This window comes from Periplaneta americana, chromosome 5 (genome assembly GCF_040183065.1).
Source record: "Periplaneta americana isolate PAMFEO1 chromosome 5, P.americana_PAMFEO1_priV1, whole genome shotgun sequence".
In the NCBI taxonomy this organism is placed as follows: Eukaryota; Metazoa; Arthropoda; class Insecta; order Blattodea; family Blattidae; genus Periplaneta; species Periplaneta americana.
Window position 1 is genome coordinate 126,016,704 of NC_091121.1, and position 26,909 is coordinate 126,043,612.

At 39.0% G+C, this 26,909-nt stretch overlaps 1 protein-coding gene across 10 annotated transcripts in view; it reads right to left on the bottom strand.

Annotated features, from left to right (window-relative positions):
* LOC138700159 (uncharacterized) overlaps nt 1-26,909 on the bottom strand; it is a 356,318-nt gene that overhangs the window by 263,682 nt on the left and 65,727 nt on the right. For all 10 annotated transcript variants that reach the window (XR_011332264.1, XR_011332263.1, XM_069826557.1 and 7 more), the window contains exon 9: nt 11,320-11,421. Coding sequence is in view for 8 of the 10 variants with exons in the window: in XM_069826557.1 (XP_069682658.1) it covers nt 11,320-11,421 (102 nt within the window). In the remaining 2 variants the exon portion in view is untranslated. The remainder of the gene's footprint in view (nt 1-11,319; nt 11,422-26,909) is intronic.

Sequence of the window (26,909 nt, forward strand, 5' to 3'; positions counted from 1 at the left end):
GCGTATCTTTTAAATGTGGTGTTGTTTACTAATGTTCTTGGCTTTGAATGTCCTCCATTTGCCCAATAATATTTCTCTAGCTGAGAATTTTCATCTGCATCTATTTTTATGATGGTTTGGTACTTGAGGAGTACAAAATAGGTCGCCTCTTCACAGTGTACCCTGGATAATGCTAAATTGCTCATGATGTGTTCCAAAGTAAAATTATCTTTTAAATGTTTCTCCTACCATTTCCATCCCATTCTTTCATTTAGTCACTTATTATGCCATATGATTTCTAAACTATGAAAAAGTAGTTGAAAACTTGAAATTGTGAATTCGTTGGTGAACTATTACTATATACCCAGTTTTCGTTAATTTCTGTACTGAGTAATGAGTGAAGAAAGTCTGCGCCATGATGAGTCAGAACATATACACTAACTGATGGATTTCTGTATTTCTGATAAAATTTCGTTGGGGCTGAGTGCCAATTTAAAAAAAATACATCTTCACCTTTTAAGTAACAACTCCAACTACCTAATTTCTGTACTATATGGATTATTGCTAAGATTCAACCTTACATATCAGGTCACACAAAGTTCACTCATTATTTCGACATGTGCGGAACTCTGATGGCCACAGAGAAAGGATAACATGGGTTCGTCATAATGACAAGATAACATACGAAATTATATTATGAAGGTCTGTAGGATTGGGAAGTCGGTCATGGCACTTATAATTAGTACTATATCATCCTTTACTTGGAGAGATTTGAAAAATCACAAAAAATGCAAGTCACTGCCACCATCACTATTGAATGTGATTTTCGAAAATAAATCTGTACTGAATCAGCTTTACATACCAAATGACCTTCTTCAAATTGGTCACAGGAGATAGGAAAAGCAATGTCCTGTTCTCTGTGCCAACATGTTACAATTCCTTAGCATTGTGATTTGTAGAAGGTGGGAATTTATATATTGGCTGCTGAATGGTCAGACCTTCAGACTGTCATGCAGGCAGCCCAGGTTCAATTTCTGGTCAGATCTGAGATTTTTTCATTGAAAAAATTCGACACTTGTGGTGGACAAGGTCGTAGTTGGGGTTTTTCCCGGGGATCTCCCGTTTTTCCTCAAATTAGGCATTTACATCATACAGTCACCATTTCTCCATTTCGTCATCATTCCCCGAATGCCAGACACATGAAGGGTACTAGCCTAGGGACGAGTGGGGTTGCCTGCTAGAAACCTGGGCACACAGAGAATCTTAGTGTAGTCAATCGGTGTGGGTTTGAGAATGCGTCACCAGAGGGTCAGCGCAATAGATCTTGACAGGTCGGACCCTCTGTTAAATTAAATTGAAAAATTCAATTACATATTGGCTGCAAAGACAATACAATCTCTTATAACCAGTGCTTTTTTTTCTGGCTGTTCCGACACCTTTTTGCTGTATTTTCCATGATGGAACCAATAAATGTGTCAATAATTGAAGGGCTTACCACAAAAATGTTGCATAATCCATAGAGCTAAGTTTTCAGGAGAGACAAATAATAAAATAACTCTGCACTGTTCACAATTGTGGATGATTTAATGCAACTATTGTTATAATGTGTGAAGAATGAAAGATACAAACAGGGAATATTAACAGATTTTAAATATATTCTACCCATATCCTGTAGTCAACAAAAAGAAAAAGAAAAAAAACTGTTGCATATCCTGAGGAAACTTAATACACAATATTGGAACATACCTCATTAGTCAGTTATTTTCAGAAAATAATAAAAATAATACATAATAAGCAAAACCTAAAAAGTTTACATATACTGAAGGATCAATACTAGTGTAACATCCTTCTAGCTGAACAAAATATCATTCAAAATCAAAGTGCATGAAAATGAATACAAAATATCCAAACCTGCAACATTAGTCAGTGTTTTAAGAAAATAATAATAGAAGCTAGTACATAATGATAGACCCATCTCATTGGTACCCATATTTTCAAAACTTTTTGAATCAGTAATCTTAAATCAATTGGCCACGTACTTTGAAAGTAATAATTTATTACACAAACATCAATTTAGTTTTCAATCTCGCCGATCTACAACTCAAACTGTAGCTACAAATGGATATTACAATCTTTTGAAGATAAAGAAAATGTTATCGCAATTTTGTGTGATCTCACTAAAGCCTTTGACTGTTTGTCTCATGACATTATCTTAAAGAAACTAACTTTCTATGGCATTATGAGTAAGGAGTGTAAATTGATTGAAATGTATTTAAAAAATAGGAAGCAGATAGTTCAATGTAATGGAAGTAATTCTTCTTTTAATTATTTAACACGTGGTGTACCTCAAGGTTCCATTCTCGGACCTTTTCTTTTTATTGTAGCTGTAAATGATTTACCCATTGGATGCCCAATCGTATGATTATTTATGCTGATGATGCTACGGTTTTTCAAACTGTAAATTTGGATAATACTACTATGTAATGGTTCAGTGCAAATAGATTAAGTTTAAATTTAAGTAAGACTCAGACTATATGTTTTAGTTTAAAAAGAGATGTTAAACCTTCTACTGTAGTGAAATTACTGGGTTTTCATATTGAGAGTAAGTTAAGTTGAAATTGAGTTAATCATACTAATGAAATTTCTAAAAAGTTAAGTAAGGTCATTTTTATGTTAAGAAAACTTAAAAATTGTACCACAATGAAAACTATACTAAATGCATATTATGCTTTTTTCACAGTACAGCGAAACCTCAGTGCATCGTTCCCGTTATCTTCATTTTCCTGCCTTTATCGTCCATTTTTTTTTTTGGTCCCGGAAATAGTCTCATATAAATAACGCTATTTTTTCCTGGTTCCATTGTTCCTTGAACAGTAGTTTTCTCGCATCGATCGTCCAGAAATTACAGTCCCGACGCAATATTTTCCCGCATGGGTAGTTTTCTTTTACTTTGAAATGATGAACTCTCTGCTCTCCATAATCAACTTTGGACTAAGCGAAGACTTGGCAATAGCATCGTCGAGAGCAACGCCACGCTTCATCACGTACAATAACGAACTTCCAGCTTCCGAACACGTGAATTCGTTCGCATATGCGCGTCACTTTCGAGCTGTACTTTGCTGCAAGAGGCTCTGTGCGTCCACTTTCGCTGCAAGTGGTTCTATGCATTCTCGTGTGTTTTGGTGTTTCATCCATTTCCATCTTTATTATCCTTTAATCAATTCCCATCGTTTATCCTTTTACCCATTTCCATCGTTTATTACCCTTTCATCTATTTTCATCGTTTATTATCCTTTTATCCATTTCTATCGATTATTCTTTCATTCATTATCACAGTTGATTATTCTTTCATCCATTTCCACAGATTGTTATCCTTTCACATATTTTGTTATTAATTCCTTTTTATTATATTTTATTCCTGTTATATTAATTTCTTTATTACTGTTATTGTATCAATTTCTTTAATCCTGTTATTGTATTAATTGCTTTATTCTTGTTATTGTTTTATTTCCTTTATTCCTGTTATTTTCTTGGACTATGTCCCAGCCTAAAAAAAAGGTAAGAATGCTACACGAGCATTTGAAAATAGTGGAGGAAATAGAAATGAACCCTCGAGAAAAACGCGTCGACATCGCCAAATGGCTTGGATTAGCTGCAAGCACTTTGAACTCTGTATACACAAAGAAGGACGAAATATTAGATTAGATTAGATTTATTTATTTAACCTGGTAGAGATAAGGCCGTCAGGCCTTCTCTGCCCCTCTACCAGGGGATTACAACTATAACATGAACAATAAGATAACAATTAATATTAAATTTACAATTACAATTACAATAAAAATTAAAGTACGACAAGAATACCTGATTAATGAAAGCTAGACATTTTATCATAGAAGTTAAGAACAAAGAATATTTCTGTATTTACTAAATTACAAATTAAACCTACAATAACAAAATTCTATAGTGATGAAATTACCGGATATTGAGATATTTTGTGGTAGATTAAAAGAACTATTTACAAGAAACCATGTCTGAACGAGTCTCAATTACTGACCAAGTACCTAGTAAGTTTGCGTTTGAATTCAATTTTATTTCGACAGTCCCTGATGCTAGCAGGTAACGAATTCCAGAGCCTTGGCAGGGCTATTGTGAAAGAGGATGAGTATGAGGAGGTGCGATGGGATGGTATTGTTAGTATTGTTTCATGGCGAGAGCGTGTGTTCAGATTGTGGTGGGAAGAAAGGTAAGTGAAGCGAGACAACAGGTACAAAGGAATAGAAGAGTTCAAGATTTCGAAGAGAAAGAGAAGTGAATGTAAATTTCTTTTCTTATCTAGTTTAAGCCAACCTATTGCTTCCAGGGATGGGGTAATATGATCATATTTACGAACATTGCTTACAAAACGTACACACAAATTATGAGCACGTTGAAGTTTCATTTTGTTGTCGCTGGAAAGGTCAGTCAGTAAAATGTCAGCATAGTCAAAATAGGGAAATACAAGGGTCTGCACAAGGGATTTTTTTAAGCAAGAGGGAAGATGAACATTTATCCTTTTTAGCACATGAATAATAGAATATACTTTTCTGCAGGTTTCTGTGATTTGCATGTCCCAGTTGAGATTATTATCCATGTGAATGCCAAGATTTTTTACCGAAGAACTGAAAGGGATATGCACTGTACTTACTTTAACGGGGGAAATGTCGAGGTGCTTTACAGCGTCGGTTCGCCGTTTGTGTCCTAATATGATTGCTTGTGTCTTTCCAGGATTGATATTAAGATGGAATTTCTTTGTCCATGTGTGAGCAGATAGAAAAATATGGTAACAATAGCAAAAAAAGGAAAACTTGTAGGGAGTCTACATTTGCCGAATTGGAAAGTGTACTTTTCACGTGGTACCAGCAAACACGTGCGTCTAATATTCCAGTTGATGGAACTTTCTTCGCGAAAAGGAGAAGAATATTGCCGCGCAGCTGAACATTGAAAATTTCAATACATCTAATAGCTGGGTAACTAGGTTCAAAGAGCGCCATAGCCTAGTTTATAAGAAGTTAGCCAGAGAAAGTGCTGCAGTCGACATGGAGATCATGGAGGCATGGCTTGAAACATTACTGTCTTCGTTGGAGGGATACAAACCATGCGACGTTTTCAATGCTGATGAGATGGGGCTCTTCTTCAATATACTACCAGACAGGATCTTGGCTTTCAAAGGAGAGTTTTGTCATGGTGGAAAGAAGTCCAAAGACAGGCTTACTGTTCTGCTGTGTGTCAACAGTGATGGTAGTGAAAAACGAGTGCCAGTTGTTATTGGGAAGTCTCCTAAACTGAGATGTTTCCAGAACATTAAAAAACTACCTGCCAGATATTATGCAAATAACAGCAGAGATTTTTACTTTGTTTCTGCACTCCTTAGATGCGAATTTGGGTGTGCAAAACAGAAACATTCTCCTTTTCGTCGACAATAGCGCCGCACATCCGAAAGACACAGCATTTCTTCAGAATGTGAAGGTCGTGAGATTCCTGGAAAACTGTACAAGTGTGCTCCAGCCCCTTGACTTCGGAACAACAAATTGTTTCAAACACCTGTACAGGAAACGTCTTGTGCAAATGGCAGTTTGCCTAATGAATGGTGGAAAAGACAAGAAGAAAAGAAACATACTGGAAGCCATGCACTACATTGCTGCAGCCTGGCAGCAAGTAACCCAGCTGACAATCGAAAATTGTTTTCGAAAAGCTGGTTACGTGCAGGGACAGTCCTCATCCAACACGACCGACACTGATGATGATGATGACCACCATTTCAGCCAAGACTGGAATAAGTTCAGTACTGGCTCGAAGGTGAAATTTCAGTACTATATCTCTGTGGACTGTCAGGTGGCAACTAGTAGAGTAGTTACAGTGGGGGAGCTATGTGAGAGTCTCGAGGATCCAGGAGTGTCGACAATGAAGATGCAGAAGAAGATTGCAAATCCGAGGCTGTGCCGAACTTTGCGGAGACTCATAAAGCATTCAAGAAGGTGAAAGCCTTCTTTAATGGACAAAGCACAAGTGACACTGATCGTGAAAGTGTACTCAACCTAGAGAAATCGTACTTTGAACTCAGGCGTAAAATGTGCACAAAACAGAAGTCAATCACTTACTTTTTCTGCAAGAAATAATGTACAAAGTATTCAAATATATGTGCATTCAGTGTAATCATACATGTTCAAATAAATGTGCATTCAGTCTAATCATTAAGTTCATTTTATATCGTATTTACGCATATAATGTTTATCGCAAATTTGCGACTTTGGCAGATATTTTGAACGATCGATAACATTCGATATTACTCTCTCTCTCTCTCTCTCTCTCTCTCTCTATATATATATATATATATATATATATATATATATAATGTTGCATTATTTAAAATAATAGTTAAAAATTAAATGCATCAATTATGTCGTTATTTCTCCCCTAAATTTTATAGGGAACAGTGAGATGTGTCCGCAACACTATGGCATCTATATATGCGTAAATACGATAATTTTAAAGGTTTCCCGGTATTATCGTTTTCCCGTATTTATCGTTTTTTTTCTGCTCCCTAAAAAAAAGATGGATCGAGGTTTCACTGTATTATAAATATTATGGGATTATGTTATGGGGAAACAGTAGTGGTGCTAAAGATATTTTTATTCTATAAAAAAAGGGCTATTCACATTATTCTTGGATGTTCTCCATGGGAGTCTTGTAAACCCTTATTTAACTTATTTAAACAATTATCCATATTAACTCTTCCTAGTTTATATATATTTGAATGTGTAAAATATGTACATTTGAATAATTTTATGTACCAAATAACTGAACTTATACCGGTACATAATTATAACACAAGAACTAGAATTAACCTGGCAATTCCTGCTTTGCAGATTAATTAAAACACTTCATAGTTTTTTTTTTTTTTAAGGTGTTAAATTTGATAAATTACCAAAACACTTAAAAGAAGCTACTAATTTTAGCAATTCTGTTAGGACTTTTCTAATTGCAAATAGTTTTTATAGCATAGATGAGTTTCTTAATACTTAATGATTATTTGTCTAATGTAATTCAATAATGACGAAGCCTATTATAATTGTATTGTTTAATGGCTAATAAAGATTATTATTATTATTATTATTATTATTATTATTATTATTATTATTATTATTATTATTATAACAACAACAAAAAGTGTTTACTTTTTTGAAAAATCACATAGCGCAGTAACAGTTCTTAAATTAAATAAAAAATCCCTCACTATGAACACAGACTTTGATATAAAGTGCGATACTGTGGTTCTTGACATTCACACATGCTCATTAGGTAATTTTTATTCCCCTTCTTTATCAGTAAGAGCTCTCTGTACACAGGAGTGAGATTTGCAAATGGAATAGTAATGTACTTTCCATTATTTTGTGTTTTCGATTCCATGCTGTCACTTAATGATACTGCAAGTATCCCAGGGATGCAAGATGGTATGTCCTGCTCTAGTTTGAAGAAGTGTAGAGTTGTCAGCACAATCCGAATCCACATAGCTTCAGTTATTTTAGGCCAGGATCCTTTCTCAGGTTAGACTCTAGCTGTGCCAAGTCAAGGAACTGCATATTCAACATTTTTATAGACGAATCAAAACACTTTTTCCAGGTTTGAATATACCTTTTTTTGGTAGTGTATGTTTCCTCAATATTCCCTCGTCTCTTCCGCACATTATCATTACAGTACACGACATTAATTGGCCATTTTAGGCTCTTATTCACTTCTTTTAACTTAGAAAATTAAACACTGTTTTATCCAGCGTCCGCCATCGTAAAAGCATAACAATGTTGTTCGATGGAGCATAATTTTCACATCATCTTTACAGACACTATGATCATAATATCCATGCTACACTCTGTGACATTATGCAGTTTTCAATAACCAACGCTATCCCATCTGTAACTCACATTCAGTAAATATGGATTATGCAACGTTTTTGTGACAAGCTCTTAAATTACGTTCTCAACTTAATTTTTCTTTGTACTCTGCCTAGGCCATTAAAGTCTTGAAGTTCGATGAAAAAGAGGTTAAAACGACAAAATTCCTGTGCACCAGACAGTAATCATCTTCCCATCCGCTTTATATTCTACACTGAGTTCCACCACCTTTTATCCAGAAGAAAAGTACTGCTTATGACTATCTTCCTTCATACAGAAGTAGTCTCAAATTAAATGGAATTTTCCTGGAAGCAATATTTTGAACAATAATATAAAGGCATAAGCACTGCACTAATCAGCGGCGGTTCCTCAATACGTGCTACCGTGCTGCAGCACGCTTCTAAAATCTGCTAAATAATTCAATCATAAAATTACTTTCGTTTTCGAAAACTGTACTTCAGTTTAAATGGCCCTCATTCTTTTGTAAACAATATAGTGGGTCAGCGAGGCCGGCCTGCGAGTTTGAATTTTGTACACTGTGATGTTGTTCGGCTGCACATAGCGCATTCTGCACACATAGCTAGTAACTAACTACGTGCTCACTAAAACTGAGCACGTGGAGAATGCTGTTTTAACATCGCGTTTCCCCTCACGTCTTTAACCCCCAGCCCACTGCTGCTACATGTGAGAACCGTACTCTGGCGTGCTCTTTGAAGAGTAGCGCGGTTAGTATTGTTAGTACAGCAGATAATCAGGTGTTGGAAAACAGTGTGATTTCGTTTTTGTAATTAGTGATTGTTACAGAACAATCTAGTGAATTAGTGAATGTGTAATGTGAAATATTAAATCTGTGTAAAAGCATTAGTGAGAGCTGCTCAACTTGCGAATATTTGACATGAATTCCGTTGATTCTTTATTAAAGAAACCGTTCTCTTCTAGAACGTTAGAGGAGAGGGTTGAAGTTAAGAATTTAGGTAGACCCACGCCGTACTTAACCACTGTTCAACAAGCTAAGGGTAGTAAATCTCGTTCTTATAATAGACAATTTAAAAGATAAATATATGAACGATATGAATGGTTGTGTGGATGTGAAATTCGAAACGCTTTATTTTGTTTCCCTTGCTTACTGTTTGGGAGTACTGATTCCTGGTCGAGAGGTGGCGTGAAGGATCTTGGACACTTGTATGAATATGCTAAGAAACATTCGCAGAGTAAGAAGCACATTAATAATGCCGTCGATCTCAGTGCGTTAGGCAGAGTAAACATTGCAGTTAGGCTTAGTCGCGCATACCAGGAATCCATAGAGAAGCATAATCAACAAGTAGAAAGAAATAGATATATTTTATCTAGAATTATAGATTGCATAAAGTTCTGTGGTGTTTTTGAACTGGCATTGCGCGGTCACGATGAAACAGAAAGTTCTGAAAATCCGGGAATATTTCGTGGTCTTGTTGACTTAGTTGGTAGCATTGACAGTGCTGTGAAGGAACACATGGAGAGCAGTACTGTATTCAAAGGCACCTCTAAAATTATTCAGAATGAGCTGTTGGAATGCATGTTAGAAGTGTGTCATGACAAAATCAAGAAAGAACTGCATCAATCTGACTTCATAGCTCTCATGGCAGATGACACTACAGACGTTTCTGAGCATTTACAAACAGTTTTAGTGTTCAGATACGAACTCGAAGGAAAAGTATACGAGCGATTTTGGGGTTTTTTCAATCCTGAAGGCCAAGGAGCCACAGAAATTTCTGAATGCATCCTTAAGGAATTAAAAGTTTTTGACACCGATGCCGCTCGTAATAAAATAATTGCTCAGACATATGATGGAGCATCAGTTATGCGGGGTTTAGTTAATGGAGTGCAGTCTAAAATAAAAGAACATTTTCCTTTGGCACATTATGTCCACTGTTACGCTCACCAATTCAACCTGATAATGGAAAGAGCTGCGTCACAAAACCAGTCGGCAAGAATATTTTTTTGCAATCTCTCTGCATTCCCAGCTTTTTTCTCACGGTCGCCACAACGTGTAGCTGCATTAGAAAATGTGACATCGCGACGCATACAAGGTAGTTCGGCTACTAGATGGAATTTCAAGTCAAGAACCGTCAATTCTGTGTATGAGAATTTGGAACCATTGAAAGAGTGTTTTTCTGAGCTAGAAAAATCCTACTCCAAGAACACAGTTCATGAAGCCCAAGCTCTTCGCCGTAATTTAGAAGATAGTGAATTTCTGTTCTGGTTGCAGTTCTTCCATAAAGTTATGTACCATGTCGATATTCTCTACAGCCAAATTCAGTCTAGGCAAATCGACACCATAAAAGTAAAACATAATGTAAAAAATTTTATCACTGCAGTTGAACGTGTTCGAAATGAAGTGAATGACATCATGATGGAAGAAACGGCTAGTGAAAGCAAGCGTCGACGAATTGAATCATGCCGTGTACCGGATGCAAAGGAAGTCTGTGATCGCATTACTACAGAAACACGCGATCGTTTTGAGAAAACATGTCATCTTGATGCAGCAAAACTCCTGGATTCTGCGAACTTCGAAGAATTTTCTAAGAAATTTCCTCAAAATATCCTTAATCTGACAGTAGAGAACTACCCTATGTTAAACAAGGAAATACTACACACCGAACTCTCTGTGCTGTATGAAAGACCAGACTTTAAGAATATTGATGGCGCCGTCCCTCTTCTTCAGCTTATTTATAGTAGCAATCTTCAGAATACATTTAGTGAAATTACAACCCTCCTTAAAATAATAGTGACAATACCCATGACAACAGCCGAACCCGAAAGATGTTTTTCAACTTTAAACAGGATTAAGACTTTCGTCAGAAATTCTATGCACCAAGAATGGTTAACAGCTCTTGCTATGCTTTCAATAGAGAAAAAACTTATTAATAATATGGGAGATTTCAATACCAAAGTGATAGAGAAGTTTGCCAGCAAAAAAAAACCGGAGAATGGATTTCAACTTTCGCCTTTGATGGGTAAGTCAATAATATTTTTTTTTTTTTTGTAGCACGCTAGTTTACTAAGTTCACGAGCCGCCACTGGCACTAATGAAGTCATTACCATTAAAACTACCATCACTACTATTACTACTACAAATGTAGCCTATTACTACTAATGTATCAATTTGTATAACAGCTATTATTTCACTTTAAATAAAGAGTTCATATTCATGCACAGAAATTCATATTTTAATATTTTTGAAGACAATGTCAAATAAAAGTAAGTTGGAAGAATATGAACAAAATATAATAAAATACACTACTAAAAGTTTTCCATTTTACATTATTAGTTCACTAATGAAATTTAAAGTAAATATGAATCTTTAGAAAATAGTAGCAAAGTGGAAAATATTAAAAGAGCCATATATTAGTAACATAATATAAATGATTACCGCATCCTCATTCAATTCACAGCTGACTTCATTTGTCTCTCCTTTGCGATGATTACTTTCACCAACTTCTAGGACTAGGTGAACAATGTATCCAGATGCAAGCTGTAAAACAGTTACATTACTTATTTATAACATTCAACAATCAGTACTCAATTTTATAAACTTACTATACATGAAAAAAGAAAAGTCTAAATAGAAGCAGAAGGTCACTGTACGTGTAATACTTCATCAATACTTGATTGTGGTGTTATAATACAGTGTGAGACATTCGATTAGAATATGACAGGTCTGTACAGGGAAGCAAGGAAAATGATATGATACTCAAGAACCTATCAATGAAAACTAAGATTTTGATTATACTTGCATGATACATTTACAAGCTCTATTTTTGATTTTATAAGTTCCATTACTGTCTGTCAGTGGCAAATTTTATTAGTTTTTGTCACGTCATAAAAAATAAAAACTTAACGGGAAGTTCGAAAACTAGAAGAATGAGGATTTATTAGAAATTAAGATAAAAAAAATAATGTCAGGAAGATAACGTATATTTTCTGATTAGTTTTCAACAATGCAGTTCCCATATCATGTTGCAAATGATATAACAGTTTATACTTTATTTTCTTGAACAATTATTCGAAAGACATACTTAAATAACTTTACATGCTCTTCCATGGCTGTGTAGCCTCTGAGAAAACCTGCCAAAACTTGCATAAACACAACTTGTATGACTTTTTCTTCAGTAGGTATGTTTCAACAAAGAAAATTCGTTATTATACAATATACCTAACTATTGTTAAAGTGAGTATTTCTCATTGCAGTTCACAAGACTCACTAATAGAGATTGTACAAACCCAGAAACAAAATCTGGGCCATCTGAATTTTCCAAGTTCCAGTTACAACATACTGCACATGCTCAGTGCTTACTAAGTATTTTATAACTGGAACTTCAAAAATTCAGGTGGCCCAAATTTTGTCTGAGTCTGTACAAAGTGCCAACAGAATTGTGTCGCCAGATTAGTAGAAACAAATAACTTAGGCCTGACTCCTCTATACTTAGCCAGGGCCGAATTTAGAATATTTGCAATGGAAAGTTCACTGCATTTCATAACGTCTAACAGGCGACGAAAACATTGCCGAAAGAGAAAGGAATAATTGCTAATCAACCAATGGCAGAGGTCACAATCCAGATTGAAGTCGTGCAATCTGAAGCATTCTACCTATGTATTATGCAGTTACAATACATTGTCCTGTTCTCTACGAGCGATCTGAGTTACTATAATAATGTCGTTATATTTCACTAATTAGTATTATTATAATTGCGTGTATATTTTCAGTTTAGTGCTTAGATTAGTAGAACATAGATTTTTTTGTTTGCAGTGATTAGGAGATTATGATTTATTCTAGTGCTCACAGTGTAAACATAAAATTATGGCAGATGTTGCAGAAACACAGGAAAGGGAAACATTTACAGAGTGACCAAAAACTCTGTATTTTGAATGTGCTTAACAAGCTTTGTGTGGAAAATCCAGGGGTGGCATCAGAAGACATAACAAAACTGACGTTGCAAGCTACAGGAGTTTGAAATCAAGTAAATACAGAGTAAAACAAGAAATAAAATCAACAAACAAAGTGATCACTCCTAAAACACTTCAAAATGCTAGACAAGCTATAATTGATGTTCGACGAATTAACGAAATTAAGCATAAAAAGGAAAGTTCATACATTTTGTTTAAAAACGAGATTACTACATTGTATAACATTTTGAAAGAAGTGAATGGTGATGCAGACTTCCAACTTTTCCCGGACTACACTGCACCATCTACTACATTCTTTGAAATTCAAGTACAATTGTACAAACAGAAAGTGCCTGCTAATCGACAGAGATAACATCATTCTTTGGCAAAGAAAATACCTACAACAGGTAAAAGAGTTCAGGGTACAAGGGCAATATATTACCTCGACAAAACGTGCGTTAATCCTGGGCACACTGTAACAGACACCATGGTACAGTAGAGTAAAGAAGCTTTTCTAAGTGAGGTAATTATGAGTCTTAAATATCCCAGTGGTAAGGGGGAAAAGCAAATCATTAGTCATATTGGCAGTAAGATGCGATTCGTAGAAAGCAGTCTTCTCATCTTTGAATCAAAATCTACTACTCATTATCATGTGGAGATGAATTGAAAGTGTTTACAGCAATAGTTTCAGAACATTCTACCAAGACTTGAACACAACACGATCATCATGGATAACACACAGTGTCACAGTGTAACAATGGAGAAGATTCCAAACAATTGAGGTATGGTTGTCATCAGAAAGACTTATATATGTAGACAAAAGAGCCTAAAATTAGAAATACTGAAGCTTATTCCATCAACATTATTATCTGTATTAGTGTCGTGCAATGTTCGAACATGAGAGGGGACATCAAGATACTACAAACTTCACCCTACTTCATTGGCATCCCAACAGTACGTGGAAGTGAAGCTTGTAAATTAAAATAACTGAGTCCATAAAAAACCAGTAAGAGGTCTTATGTTCAGTTCATGTTTGCCGAGTCTTTGTAGAACTGTATCTCTCTTTGCATTTGTTCAATCTTTCCCCATCCTTACATATGTTCGGTGCTTTTCTTCTTAGTTCCTCCTCTCCCTGTGCCTTTACACTTTAGCTGCATAAGGATATCAGGCACATATCTTGCGAAATTATGCGTAGTAATGAGTAAAGATAATTTTTCTTGTTATTAATATGACTAAACATTCACACAAATATACGTATAAATAAATCAAACAAAATATGTTTACAAAATGCATATGTTCAAAGTACTGACTAATATGTGTAAAGTTCAAACATGAGAAAGGAAACCAAAACATTACAAACTTCGTCTTATACCATCTGAAAAAACTAATCACAAGATGTGTGCTCAAATCCTTAAGCGGTTTAAAATAGTGTCCTGCAATGTTCGAACATGAGAGAGGCAACCAAGACATTACAAACTTCGTATTATTTTATATGAAAAACTAATCGCAAGGTCTATGCTAAAACGTAAGGGGTGGGAGTTGAGGACAGCAAATATTTTTATAACAAAATGGAACAAACACGACAGGCCTTCTTCTGCAGAGCCAACATCGACGAATGTCGAACTTCGTCATACTCGACTAACTTGAATCGAACATACTGTCTGTAATACTTCCATCATCCGTACAGTCACATAAATATTGTTACCGAACAACTGTGATTTATTTGAATATTATGTCAAGAATGTAATTACCGGTATAGATATTTTCTTTCTGTAATTTGTATAGTAACAACTGTCATGTATTTTAAAAACATAATGTGATGTAACTATATGTACGTATATTTCTGTCGAAGTTTAATCATATTTTTGAAATAAAAATTATCTATCCTTCCATCTAAACAAAATTTCAATATTCGTTCTAAAATCTTTACTCAGCTAAAAGCATGAAGGTTTGGGAGAGGGGTGTAGGAGAGGCCAGTGAACTTAAAGGGCACAGATCATACAAGGAGCAAGACTGAGTGAGCGAGGCAGATCCGCTTCTTCAAAGCAGACTTCAGTTCTTGTCACGATCGAAAAAACTTGCCAAAAGAAAATGTATTGTCTTAATTACCGAAAAAAAATTACAAATAACTGAGGGATGGAAAAGGAGAAACTGTACGCTATTTAATAATAATACAAATAAAAAGAAAAAACCAGGATAAGTGCATAAAGTGCGTAAATCTACAACATGAGACATACGGTACTATTCTTATCTTTCCACAGACAATCATCAACCATCAACTCTTGGCCCTTGAGAACCCATCATTGACAACTGAACTTTTAGTGAATTCCTAATCCACTACATAGCATGTTAAACACAAGAGCATGAAGGAAGGAAATTACGAAATTGTAGGCCAAAGAATTATGAACTTAATTTATGAAAATCTTTTATGGTATGGATTATCCGATTCTTTCAATTAACCATTCAATCCACCCTCTTCATTATCACGGATAATAGATGTTCTACTGTAACATGAAGTCAAGTGAAGGGGCATGTTGTGAGGAACAACATAACTTTCCTTCTGAACCAGTGCAGAAGCTAATGGTGGAAGGAATACAAATAGTGACACAGGAGAAAAAGAAGAATTATGTCCAGCATATCATTCAAGAAGAAGAAAAAATGTCTGAGCTCGATGGAATAACAGATGACCTTGTAAACCACCTCGACATCACTGTCAGATCCGACAGCAGTGACACAGAAACGATAATAACATGAATATGGATGGCATCAAACCAATTAGCAGATTACGAGGTACGATATTTCATAAGTATTAACATGTTTGTAAAATCAAAAACTAGTGGATCAATGGTTTTTGGACTGGGAGTATGAGCAAGCTCGTGGTTCTGGAGGGTGGGAGGTAGGGGTCAATGTTGTCATTGCCTGTCAAGGATGGAATGCAGTATAGAAATAATTCTGCATATAATAATTTATTCGAAACATAGTGATGTGGAATGAGTATAGGATAAATGGGACCGTCAATTTGCTTATCATTCAATATATAGGTTGTGAAACTTGGACTCTCACTTTGAGAGAGGAACAGAGATTAAGGGTGTTTGAGAATAAGGCTCTTAGGAAAATATCTGGGGCTAAGAGGGATGAAGTTACAGGAGAATGGAGAAAGTTACACAACGCAGAACTTGACGCATTGTATTCTTCACCTGAACGTTAAATCCAGACGTCTGAAATGGGCAGGGCATGTAGCACATATGGGCGAATCCAGAAATGCATATAGAGTGTTAGTTGGGAGACTGGAGGGAAAAAGACCTTTGGGGAGCCGAAACGTAGATGGGAGGATAATATTAAAATGGATTTGAGGGAGGTGGGATATGATGATGGAGAGTGGATTAATCTTGCACAGGATAGGGACCAAAGGCGGGCTTATGTGAGGGCGGCAATGAACCTTTGGGTTCCTTAAAAGCCATTCGTAAGTAAGTTGTAAGTAACATTTTATTGATTAACGTTTTCGGCATACTATGCCATCATCAGATCATGAGAAGTTATCACTTTATACATGCTTAATATTGGTGCAACATAAGTTAAATGCAAATCCATGGATTTAAATATTAAGTTGAAACCTCCGACAATAACCCTTGATATATATAGGAAACCAACAGCTACATTACATTCCATAGATAAAAATTCTACACCACCCACAACCCATAAAATAAGCAAATTCAGATACTTAATAGATCGGATGCTCACAACCCCCCCTTAATAAAGAAAACAACAACAAAGAATATAAATATATTCAAAACCTGGCTATGGAAAACGGCTTTGATAAACAAATAATCGATAAACTAATCAACAAAAGAAAGTCAAAATTATCCATAATGAAATCTACCACACTCGCCCCTGAAGGTCCAAAAACTAAAAAGCCATGGCAAGCCATGATATATTTTGGCAAAATTTCTAATAAACTAAACAACTTTTTAAAAAAAACAGAACATCCATATTGCCCCACGAACCAATAATAATTACATAACATAATTCATAATAGAACGAATAATATCGAACCCTACCAAAATAGTGGAATTTATCAATTAAACTGTAAAAACTGTCCAAAGATAGGTCAAACATGCCGTAATTTTAAAATCAGGTACAATGAACATATAACAGATTTTAAATATAACCGAAATAAATCCAAATTTCCTAAACATCTCATGAATGGACACGAATTAACAAATATAAAAGATGCACTAAAAATAGTAAAAATTATCAATGACAATTCTCTAATTGACACATCGGAGCAATATTACATTGCAAAAACATTCAATCAGGGTACTCCTATCATAAACGAACAAATAAATAATACTTCTAACCCCTTATTCAATTTACTTAAATTAATTCCTAAAAAACAATCCATGCAAGCTTCCACACAAGTTCCCCCACCCCTTCCCCCATTTCCGGTACCGCTTGACGTACATTAGCATAAGGTTTACATACTGTGAGCACAACCCAAATGTCAGTCAAAGCTGAGCAGCCGTATAGAACACACTACAACAACAACCACTGTACATAAGTCAATTTCTCACAATCATTCACCTCGAGATCATCAATAAAATACTTTACTTGAAAATTGACTTAACTTTTCAATTTCGCGTGTTTACAATACATTCGGCAGACTAAGCTTCAAGATGTGACATCCTGAAAAAACTGTATAACATATGTTCACTTCAAGCTGTTATTTTAATATTAATATTATTATTCATCTCAACTTAATGCTAATGTCATTAAGCTTTGTAATACTTCATATAATAGCTAATACAATTTATGCAACACAATCCACAATCCAAACAAAGATAGCTAATTGCAACCATGAATGTTCCCAACTTGTTTGATTACAACATGCGCAAAAAATGAACTACGAAAAATGATATCTTCTCCCTGAAGAATTATATCAAGTGTCAATGTTTTATAGTTTTATAGATCTGTTATAATTTTATCCAATTATTGTTCTTGTATTTTAACATATTGTGACACCCACGTGAGATTCGATCTCACGACCGACGGAGGAGAGGCTAAGTCGGCCTTGTTTTGGGCGGGTTGCGCGCGCATCAGCCTCCTGGGGCATGGCTACGCGCGGTGAAGGAGGGGAGCAGCAGCATGCGAGATGATTCGAGAATGGACACACGCGTCGAAATATCGCGAACTATCCAGAACTCGTACTTTCTCACAACGATAGTTTAGCTATAAAAGAAGAAACGCGAGCGAACTTGAGCAGTTTCAGTTTATTCAGTCAGTGAGTAAGCCAGAGCAAGCAAGCCAGTCTTGTGTACCGGAGTTCGACTCGAGTGTGCGTCCGCAACTGTGTCAGCATCCGAAGGCCTGAGTTCGAGTGCAGTGGACCGCAGTCGGAGGGACCTGAGTTCGAGTGCAGTGGACCGCAGTTGGAGGGACCTGAGTTCGAGTACAGTGAACTGTCTCTGAAGGTCTGTGGTTCGAGATACTGTGAACTCGAGTGACTGAGCTAGAAAAACTGTGAACTGAGAACTGACAGTTCTGATTTGTAAATAGTGCTTTGTAAATATTAGTTAAGATTAACAGTTCATTGTTGTTCGTAATAGTCCAAGTAAATTGTCATTGTCGTCTGTGGAGTGCACTAACGAATACTGTGTTACTGTGTGGAGAGCAAATCCTATTGTTGAGATAATAAAGTTACATTATTGTTGAGTTTAAATAAATTTACACTGGTGTCAGAATCGGGATATTATCGGCAATGGAGAACCTACAGCAGATCCTGCAAGCCATCACGGAAATGAAAGCAGAGATGAACAAACATATTAGTGACGTGAAAAACGACATAAATCAAGCAAAAGCAGATATGAACAAGCACATTAGTGAGGTTAAGAACGACATAAGTGAAGTGAAAACGGAGATGAAAAGTGACATAAGCGGAGTGAAATGCGACATAAGCGGAGTGAAAGATGACGTCACTACGCAAATTGAAAGCGTTTCGGCCCAAGTAGATGGAATTGTCGCCATCGTGAAAGACGAACTTAAGGCCGATTTGGATAAACTAAACCAGAATTTTACAACTATAAACGAGACAGTAGCCGAGTTGAGACAGGATGTAGACCATTTTGACGGCAAAATACGCGATCTCGAGCGTCGTCAAGAGCAGACGAGCCAGTTGCTGGACAAGACGAATGAGGTGATGGACAAACACGCTGAGGAAAACAAGCACATTCTCGCGTTGGTGGATCGCCAGGCTAGAGAACAGAAACAGATAATTGCCGAGGAAGTTCAACGGGCCGTGGAAAGATCGACGACAGAATTGAGGACCTCATGTAGTGGCCATGTGGAACCATCGCCCTCAGCCAGACATTGCAACGTCAAGACGCCGAAGTTCGAGGCAATCGCAGAGCACAATGGGTGGATGCCGGCAGAGAAAAACACTCAGCTGCTGGCCACGCTTCAGGGACAGGCGTCGGAGATTCTTCACAGCATTCCAGAAGATGGGACAGCCGCTGAGATAATGTCGGCCTTGGAGGGACGTTATGGTGACCATCAACTTGCGGCAGAATTCAGGACCCAACTGAAAACGAGGGTCCAGCAGTCAGGCGAGTCCCTGCAAGAATTTGCAATGGCGGTGGAACAACTGGCCCATAAGGCGCTCAGGGGCCTACCTAATGACTTCATCACTGGAGAGGCGGCCTACACCTTCGGCAGCAGAGTTCGAGACCCCGAAATCAGAAAACAGCTACTCCTGGCAGAGCATCGTACCATCAACGCAGCTCTGGCTGCGGCTCTCAGGATGGAGGCAGCAAAGTTAACGGCGAATGTCTCGACGTCGCACCGGATTAGGAGCGTCGCGGCGGCCGACGTCGAGGAGCGTCAACCGAAATCACCCGAGCGACGAAGACGAGGAGTGCCCACCTGCTGGTCCTGCGGCGAACCTGGACACCTGAGGAGGGACTGTGACCGATCTAAACAGGAAAACTAAAAGCGGCCGATGCGATGAGGGGCACGTCGGCGCCGTCATCACCATCCCCTCGGCTGATCTTGAAGATGGTTAACAGAAGATGCGACGATGGGCTGATTGCTGACGGATGGATGAGGCCGCCCATGCAGAGTACTGGTAGACACCGGGTCGTCGCTCACCATCGCCAGACTGGAAGTCGTGCGTGGCCTACCTGGGAGGACGCCGCTGCGCCGATATGAGCTATGTACTGCCTCAGGCGAGAGCCTGCCCATCCAGAAAGAGGTTTTCCTGGATTTGACATTGGGAAAGAGGGGACTGGAGATGTGGGTGTTCGTCGCCAACATCACTGAAGACGTCATCCTGGGACTCGACGCCATGTGGATCTTCGATGCAACGGTGGACGTCCGGCGCCGTATCCTCCGTTTTGGTCAGGATTAAGTGTTCCTGAGGGACGTCGAAGACCAACCCATGACCAGCAGACTCACCTTGGAGAATCATGTGACAATCCCAGCAGGCTGCGAGATGGTGGTGACGGCAAGGCTGGACGGACAACCTAAGAGAAACCTGCTCCTCGATCCGCAAACAACTCCGATAGATGGGGTTTATGTGGCCAGATCCCTACTCCCGAATCAGAAGGTGGTACCGGTGAGGGTCCTGAATGTCACCAATCAGGACAAGGAGGTGCCTAGTGGAACTGTATTAGGTAGCGTCGAGCCGGTGGTGTCTGTGACGTCTCTAGCAGATAACAAGGAGTGTCACCGACCATGTCCAGATCTAGAACCATCATTGAAAGAGCTGGCTCGAGAATTGGCGGGGGATTTAAGCAAAGCAGAAAGAAGACAAGTCCACGATTTACTGACAGAATTTCAAGACGTGTTCAGTCTGTCTGAAAATGACTACGGGAGAACGGAGAAAGTTCAGCACCGCATCGACACCGGAAATGCTCGCCCAATCAGACAACCTCCTCGACGCGTCCCTCTAGCTAAACAGAGGGAGATTGACAGCCAACTGGAGGGCATGAAAGCAAGAGGGGTCATCGAGGAATCCGACAGCCCTGGTCATCACCTGTGGTGCTGGTGAAGAAGAAGAATGGGGACCTGCGTTTCTGCGTGGACTACAGAAGACTGAATGACGTCACCAAGAAGGACTGCTTTCCCCTTCCACGAATTGACGACACCTTGGACACCCTGGCCGGAGCAGAGTGGTTCTCGACGTTGGATCTCAAGTCAGAATACTGGCAGGTGGCGCTACATCCTGAGGACAAGGAGAAAACGGCGTTCTCTACAGGCCAGGGACTATGGCAGTTCACCGTTATCCCGTTCGGCCTCTGCAACGCCCCGGCTACATTCCAGAGACTAATGGAGTCCGTAATGAGAGGCCTGACATACGACACCTGTTTGCTGTACCTTGATGACGTCATCGTGGTCGGCAAGACATTTGGCGAACAGCTGTTGAACCTGAGTAGAGTGTTCGAGAGACTGCGACAAGCCAGGCTGAAGTTGAACCCGAAGAAATGTAATCTGTTCCAGAAGAAGGTCAGCTACCTGGGGCACGTAGTAGGGACCAACAGAGTGGCCACGGACCCGGAGAAGCTACAAGCCATCAGAGGATGGCCGAGACCGAGGGACAAGCAGGAGTTGCGCCACTTTCTCGGCCTCTGCACTTATTACAGAAGGTTCGTAGCTGGGTACGCCAACATTGCTAAGCCTCTAACCCAGCTGACCGAGGAGAAACGACAATTCCAATGGACGGACGAGGCGGAGTCATCCTTCCAGTCACTGAAAGAGGCGCTCTGCACTGCTCCTGTACTGGGATACCCCATCCCTGGAAGGAAGTTCACACTTGACACGGACGCTAGCAACGTAGGCATCGGCGGAGTACTCTCTCAGGAACAGGACAGGCAAGAAAGGGTGATTGCCTACTTCAGCAGAACACTATCCAAGGCTGAGAGAAACTACTGCGTGACACGTAGAGAACTTCTTGCCATTGTGAAAGCCCTGAAGCATTTCCACAAATATTTGTATGGCCAGGAATTCCATCTGAGGACAGACCATTCTGCACTCACCTGGCTATTAGGCTTCAAGAATCTGGAGGGGCAGACCGCCCATTGGGTTCAACGTCTGCAAGAGTACAACTTCACCTCTGAACACCGCCAAGGGAAGAAACATTCCAACACTGATGCCTTATCACGACGCCCGTGCCCGGATGGCTGCAAACACTGCCTGAAAGTAGAAAAGCGAGATGGAGCCCACACAGTCCGAGCAATTGCCGCCCAGCCGAGCCCAGGATGGGATAACGCTGCCATAAGGAGGGAGCAGCTGGAGGACCCAAACATTGGACAGCTACTTCGTGATGTGGAGTCCGGCCAGAGACCAGTATGGGCCGATATCGCCAACCGTAGCACCACTTACAAGAGCTACTGGGCCCAGTGGGAATCCTTCACTGTCAAGGACGGAATCCTGAAGAGGATTTGGGAGTCGGCCAATGGAAGGACCCGCATAGAACAACTTGTCCTGCCCAGGAGCAAGGTGAAGGAAGTGCTGGAGGAGACTCATGCTGGAGTGACTGGAGGCCACCTGGGAGCCAACAAGACGCTGGACAAATTAAGACAGAGATTCTACTGGCTATATCAGAGAACCGACACGGAACAATGGTGCCGAAGATGCGACACCTGTGCAGCCAGTCGCGGACCAAGGACACGGAGCAGGGGAGCCATGCAGCAGTACAACGTGGGAGCTCCTTTTGAGAGGATCGCCATCGACGTTGCTGGACTGTTCCCGGTCACGGATCGCGGGAACCGCTACCTGCTAGTCGCCATGGATTACTTCACAAAATGGCCATAAGTGTACATGATTCCCAACCAAGAGGCTTCGACGGTGGCCGACGCGCTGCTTGACAACTTCATCTGCCGATTCGGGGTGCCCCAGGAATTGCATAGCGATCAGGGGCGCAACTTCGAATCCAACCTGATGGGAGAATTGCTCGAGCGTCTGGGGGTGCATAAAACCAGGACCACTCCCCTCCATCCACAGTCCGATGGTATGGTGGAACGGTACATCAAAACCGTGGAAGAGCACCTGCGGAAGGTGGTGTCCAACCATCAACGAGACTGGGATGCCAGAGTCCCACTGTTCCTCTTGGCCTACAGAGCTTCGGTCCACGATACAACAGGGATGACACCGGCAAACATGGTCTTCGGGAGAGAGCTGCGCCTGCCCTGTGATCTGCTGTTTGGCCCGCCACCCAGCACCGACCAGTCAGCAACTGACTATGTGGCAGAACTCGCCGAGAAGTTGAATGGAGTTCACCAACTGGCCAGAGAGCACCTCAAGATGGCCAGCGACAGGATGAAAGTGCGCTACGACAGATTAGCCAACTCTGCAGGATTCCAGGAGGGCGACCTGGTGTGGCTGTATCGACCTACCAGGACCAAAGGGAAATCACCAAAGCTGCAGCGTGCCTGGGATGGACCATACCGCATGGTGACCCGGATCAACGAGGTGGTGTACTGCATCCAGCGACAAACTCGAGGGAAGATGATGGTGGTGCATCTGGACCGACTAGCAGCCTACCAAGGGACTGCCCGAGACGAGCAGTCCTAAGGAGGGAGCAATGTGACGCCCACGTGAGATTCGATCTCACGACCGACGGAGGAGAGGCTAAGTCGGCCTTGTTTTGGGCGGGTTGCGCGCGCATCAGCCTCCTGGGGCATGGCTACGCTCGGTGAAGGAGGGGAGCAGCAGCGTGCGAGATGATTCGAGAAGGGACACACGCGTCGAAATATCGCGAACTATCCAACGATAGTTTAGCTATAAAAGAAGAAACGCGAGCGAACTTGAGCAGTTTCAGTTTATTCAGTCAGTGAGTAAGCCAGAGCAAGCAAGCCAGTCTTGTGTACCGGAGTTCGACTCGAGTGTGCGTCCGCAACTGTGTCAGCATCCGAAGGCCTGAGTTCGAGTGCAGTGGACCGCAGTCGGAGGGATCTGAGTTCGAGTGCAGTGGACCGCAGTTGGAGGGACCTGAGTTCGAGTACAGTGAACTGTCTCTGAAGGTCTGTGGTTCGAGATACTGTGAACTCGAGTGACTGAGCTAGAAAAACTGTGAACTGAGAACTGACAGTTCTGATTTGTAAATAGTGCTTTGTAAATATTAGTTAAGATTAACAGTTCATTGTTGTTCGTAATAGTCCAAGTAAATTGTCATTGTCGTCTGTGGAGTGCACTAACGAATATTGTGTTACTGTGTGGAGAGAAAATCCTATTGTTGAGATAATAAAGTTACATTGTTGTTGAGTTTAAATAAATTTACAATATTATGACATAATGACATTTACATATTGTCAATTAAACAGCTGAATTAGGACATAACCAATCACGAGCTTTGCCTATATAATTAGTGTAATCATGATTATTGTTTTTTGTTATTTGAATATATTGCATTTACCTATGTTGCACCAATATTAAGCATGTATAAACTGATAACTTCTCATGATCTGATGATGACATAGTATGCCGAAAATGTTAATCCATAAAATGTAATATAGTTAATAACACTGTATATTGTATGATAAACAAATTAACGGTCCCATTTATCCTATACTCACTGTACTGCTGCTTATCGGTTAAAACTACCTTCAAAATGAAAAAAAAATATAGTGATGTGGGATATGTTGGACAACTCATTTATTTCTTCATGTTACGCAAGAAACGAAATTAAAAAATCAGTTCAAACTTTATAACAAAGAAAAGAGAGTATATATAAAGTATGAGCCAATTTCAAGTTCAGGCCATTGTGTGTTTCTGATTTAAAATAAAAACATAGCCCTACTAATTTTGTAATAAAATTACTATATTGGATGTGCATCATATTCCCTGATAAACTGACTCGTAGATACTGAATATGAACAAAATTCGTTCAACAGTTTAGTAGAAATCGCTGTGTACTGACAAACAGCATGTCCAAAACCACTAATGCTGAAAACGTATATTTCCGCGAAAATTTCGAAAACTATTTCTTATAGCATTGCAATTTTTTCTCCAATGAGAAAAAACGAAATACACAGAAAAGAAAAGATAAAATGGGAGAAGTAATGGAAGGAAACAAGATAAGAGAGGAAAGGAGAGGAGGTAAGGTAAGAGAGGAAAGGAGAAAAGGAAAAAGAATGAAAAGTAAAGGAGAATAAAGGAGAGAATACAAAAGAAGTGAGGAAAAACCAAGGATGGGAAGAGAGAGGAAAGAAAAGGAGAAGAGAGAACTGTCATGAAAAGGTAAGGAAAGAAGAAAAGGATGAGAGAAGAGATGTCAAGATACAGTGCATGGCATATACACCTTACCAACATTATTATGTTGTTGTTGTTTTCTAATGCCAGGCATTTGACAATAAAGTCATTTGACCTCTTGCACTCCAATATTTTTCAAAGATATTGTCATGGTTAGCCACTGACGCACAGATTTTGAGATGTTCTGAATCCATTTCTTGATTTGAGTTGCACAAAGGACAGTTAGGAGACTGATATATTCCAATTCTATGCAGATGCTTGGCCAAACAGTCATGGCCTGTTGCCAATCTAAATGCTGCTACAGACGATTTGCGTGGTAAATCGGGAATCAACTGTGGATTATGATGCAGAGAGTTCCATTTTTTCCCTTGGGATTGAGTTATCAAATTTTGTTTGTTGAAGTCTAAGTATATAGATTTAATCAATCTTTTCACAGAGTAATACGTAGATTTAGTAACAGGTCTGTAAGTAGCAGTGCTGCCCTTCTTTGCTAAAGCATCCGCATTCTCGTTTCCCAGGATTCCACAATGGGATGGTATCCATTGGAATACAATTCTTTTATTGAGTGATAATAATTGAGAGAGCATTTTAGTTATTTCTGCTGTTTGAGATGAAGGTGTGTGTTTAGAGACTATTGATAGAATAGCTGCTTTGGAGTCTGACAATATAACTGCATTTTTAAATTTATTGATGTGGCATAGAAGATTCCTGAGACTTTCACTTATTGCAGTGATTTCTCCATCAAAACTTGTTGTTCCATATCCAAGAGATCTATAAAGTGAGAAGAGACAGCACGTAACACCTGCACCTGCATCTTGTTCCCTGGAGATCAAGGATCCATCTGTGTATAATTGAAGCCAATTTTGTGGAGGATACCTAATATTAATTGTCTCTAAAGACAATTGTTTCATTATTTCAGTGTTTACTTCTGATTTCAGTATTTCTTGTGTTAAATTTAGATTATACTCTATATTTAATAGCGTTAAAGGGTTTGGTTTAATTTGTAAGTTTTCTTTTAAATTCGGGACGCTGATTTTCTGTTTTAATTCTTGAACCATGGATATGAAACTTTTTTGAGTTTTTAATCTACGGAGAGGACTGTATGAATGCCAATTGTTTCCTGGTAATCTGATAAGATTTTCATATTGAATCAGTGCTTTTTCTTCTATTATCATTTTGATGCTGTTAATATTAGTGAGGAATCTCATAGAATCTATTGGAGTTGTTTTGATTCCAACAGTAAAGAGTCTGAGAGCTTGGTTTTGAATACGTTCTATTTTGTTTATGAAAGGTGAAGTAATTAAAATTTCTCCGCAGTATGTCAGCACTGGCTGTATAAACATTTTGTATGTAGTGTTCAAAGTATTTCTAGAGCAAACCCATTTCTTTCCTGCTAGTCTTTTCAGGAGGGAGAATCTTTTACGAGCTTTTTCAGAAATATATTTCAAATGGTTGTTCCATGTTAACTTACTGTCGAAAATAACTCCAAGATATTTGGATTCATAAGTCCTACGAAGGTGTTGGCCATTGTATTGGATATTGAATTCTCTTTCTTTTTTACCGAGTGAAAATATTTGGTAGTTACTTTTGCCTAAATTGAGTGTCATCAAATTTGATGTATTCCATTCATGTAGTTGATTTAGAGCTTTAAGAGCAGAATTTTGAATTTTGTCTCTATGTCTGTGAGATCCGGAAGTCCACAAAACTATATCATCTGCAAATAGTGCTGTTTTCATGTTTGATTCCTCTAATAGAGAGGGTAAGTCATTTATATAAATATTGAATAAAGTTGTGCTGAGGACAGCGCCCTGGGGTAGACCTCGATATGTTTGTCTG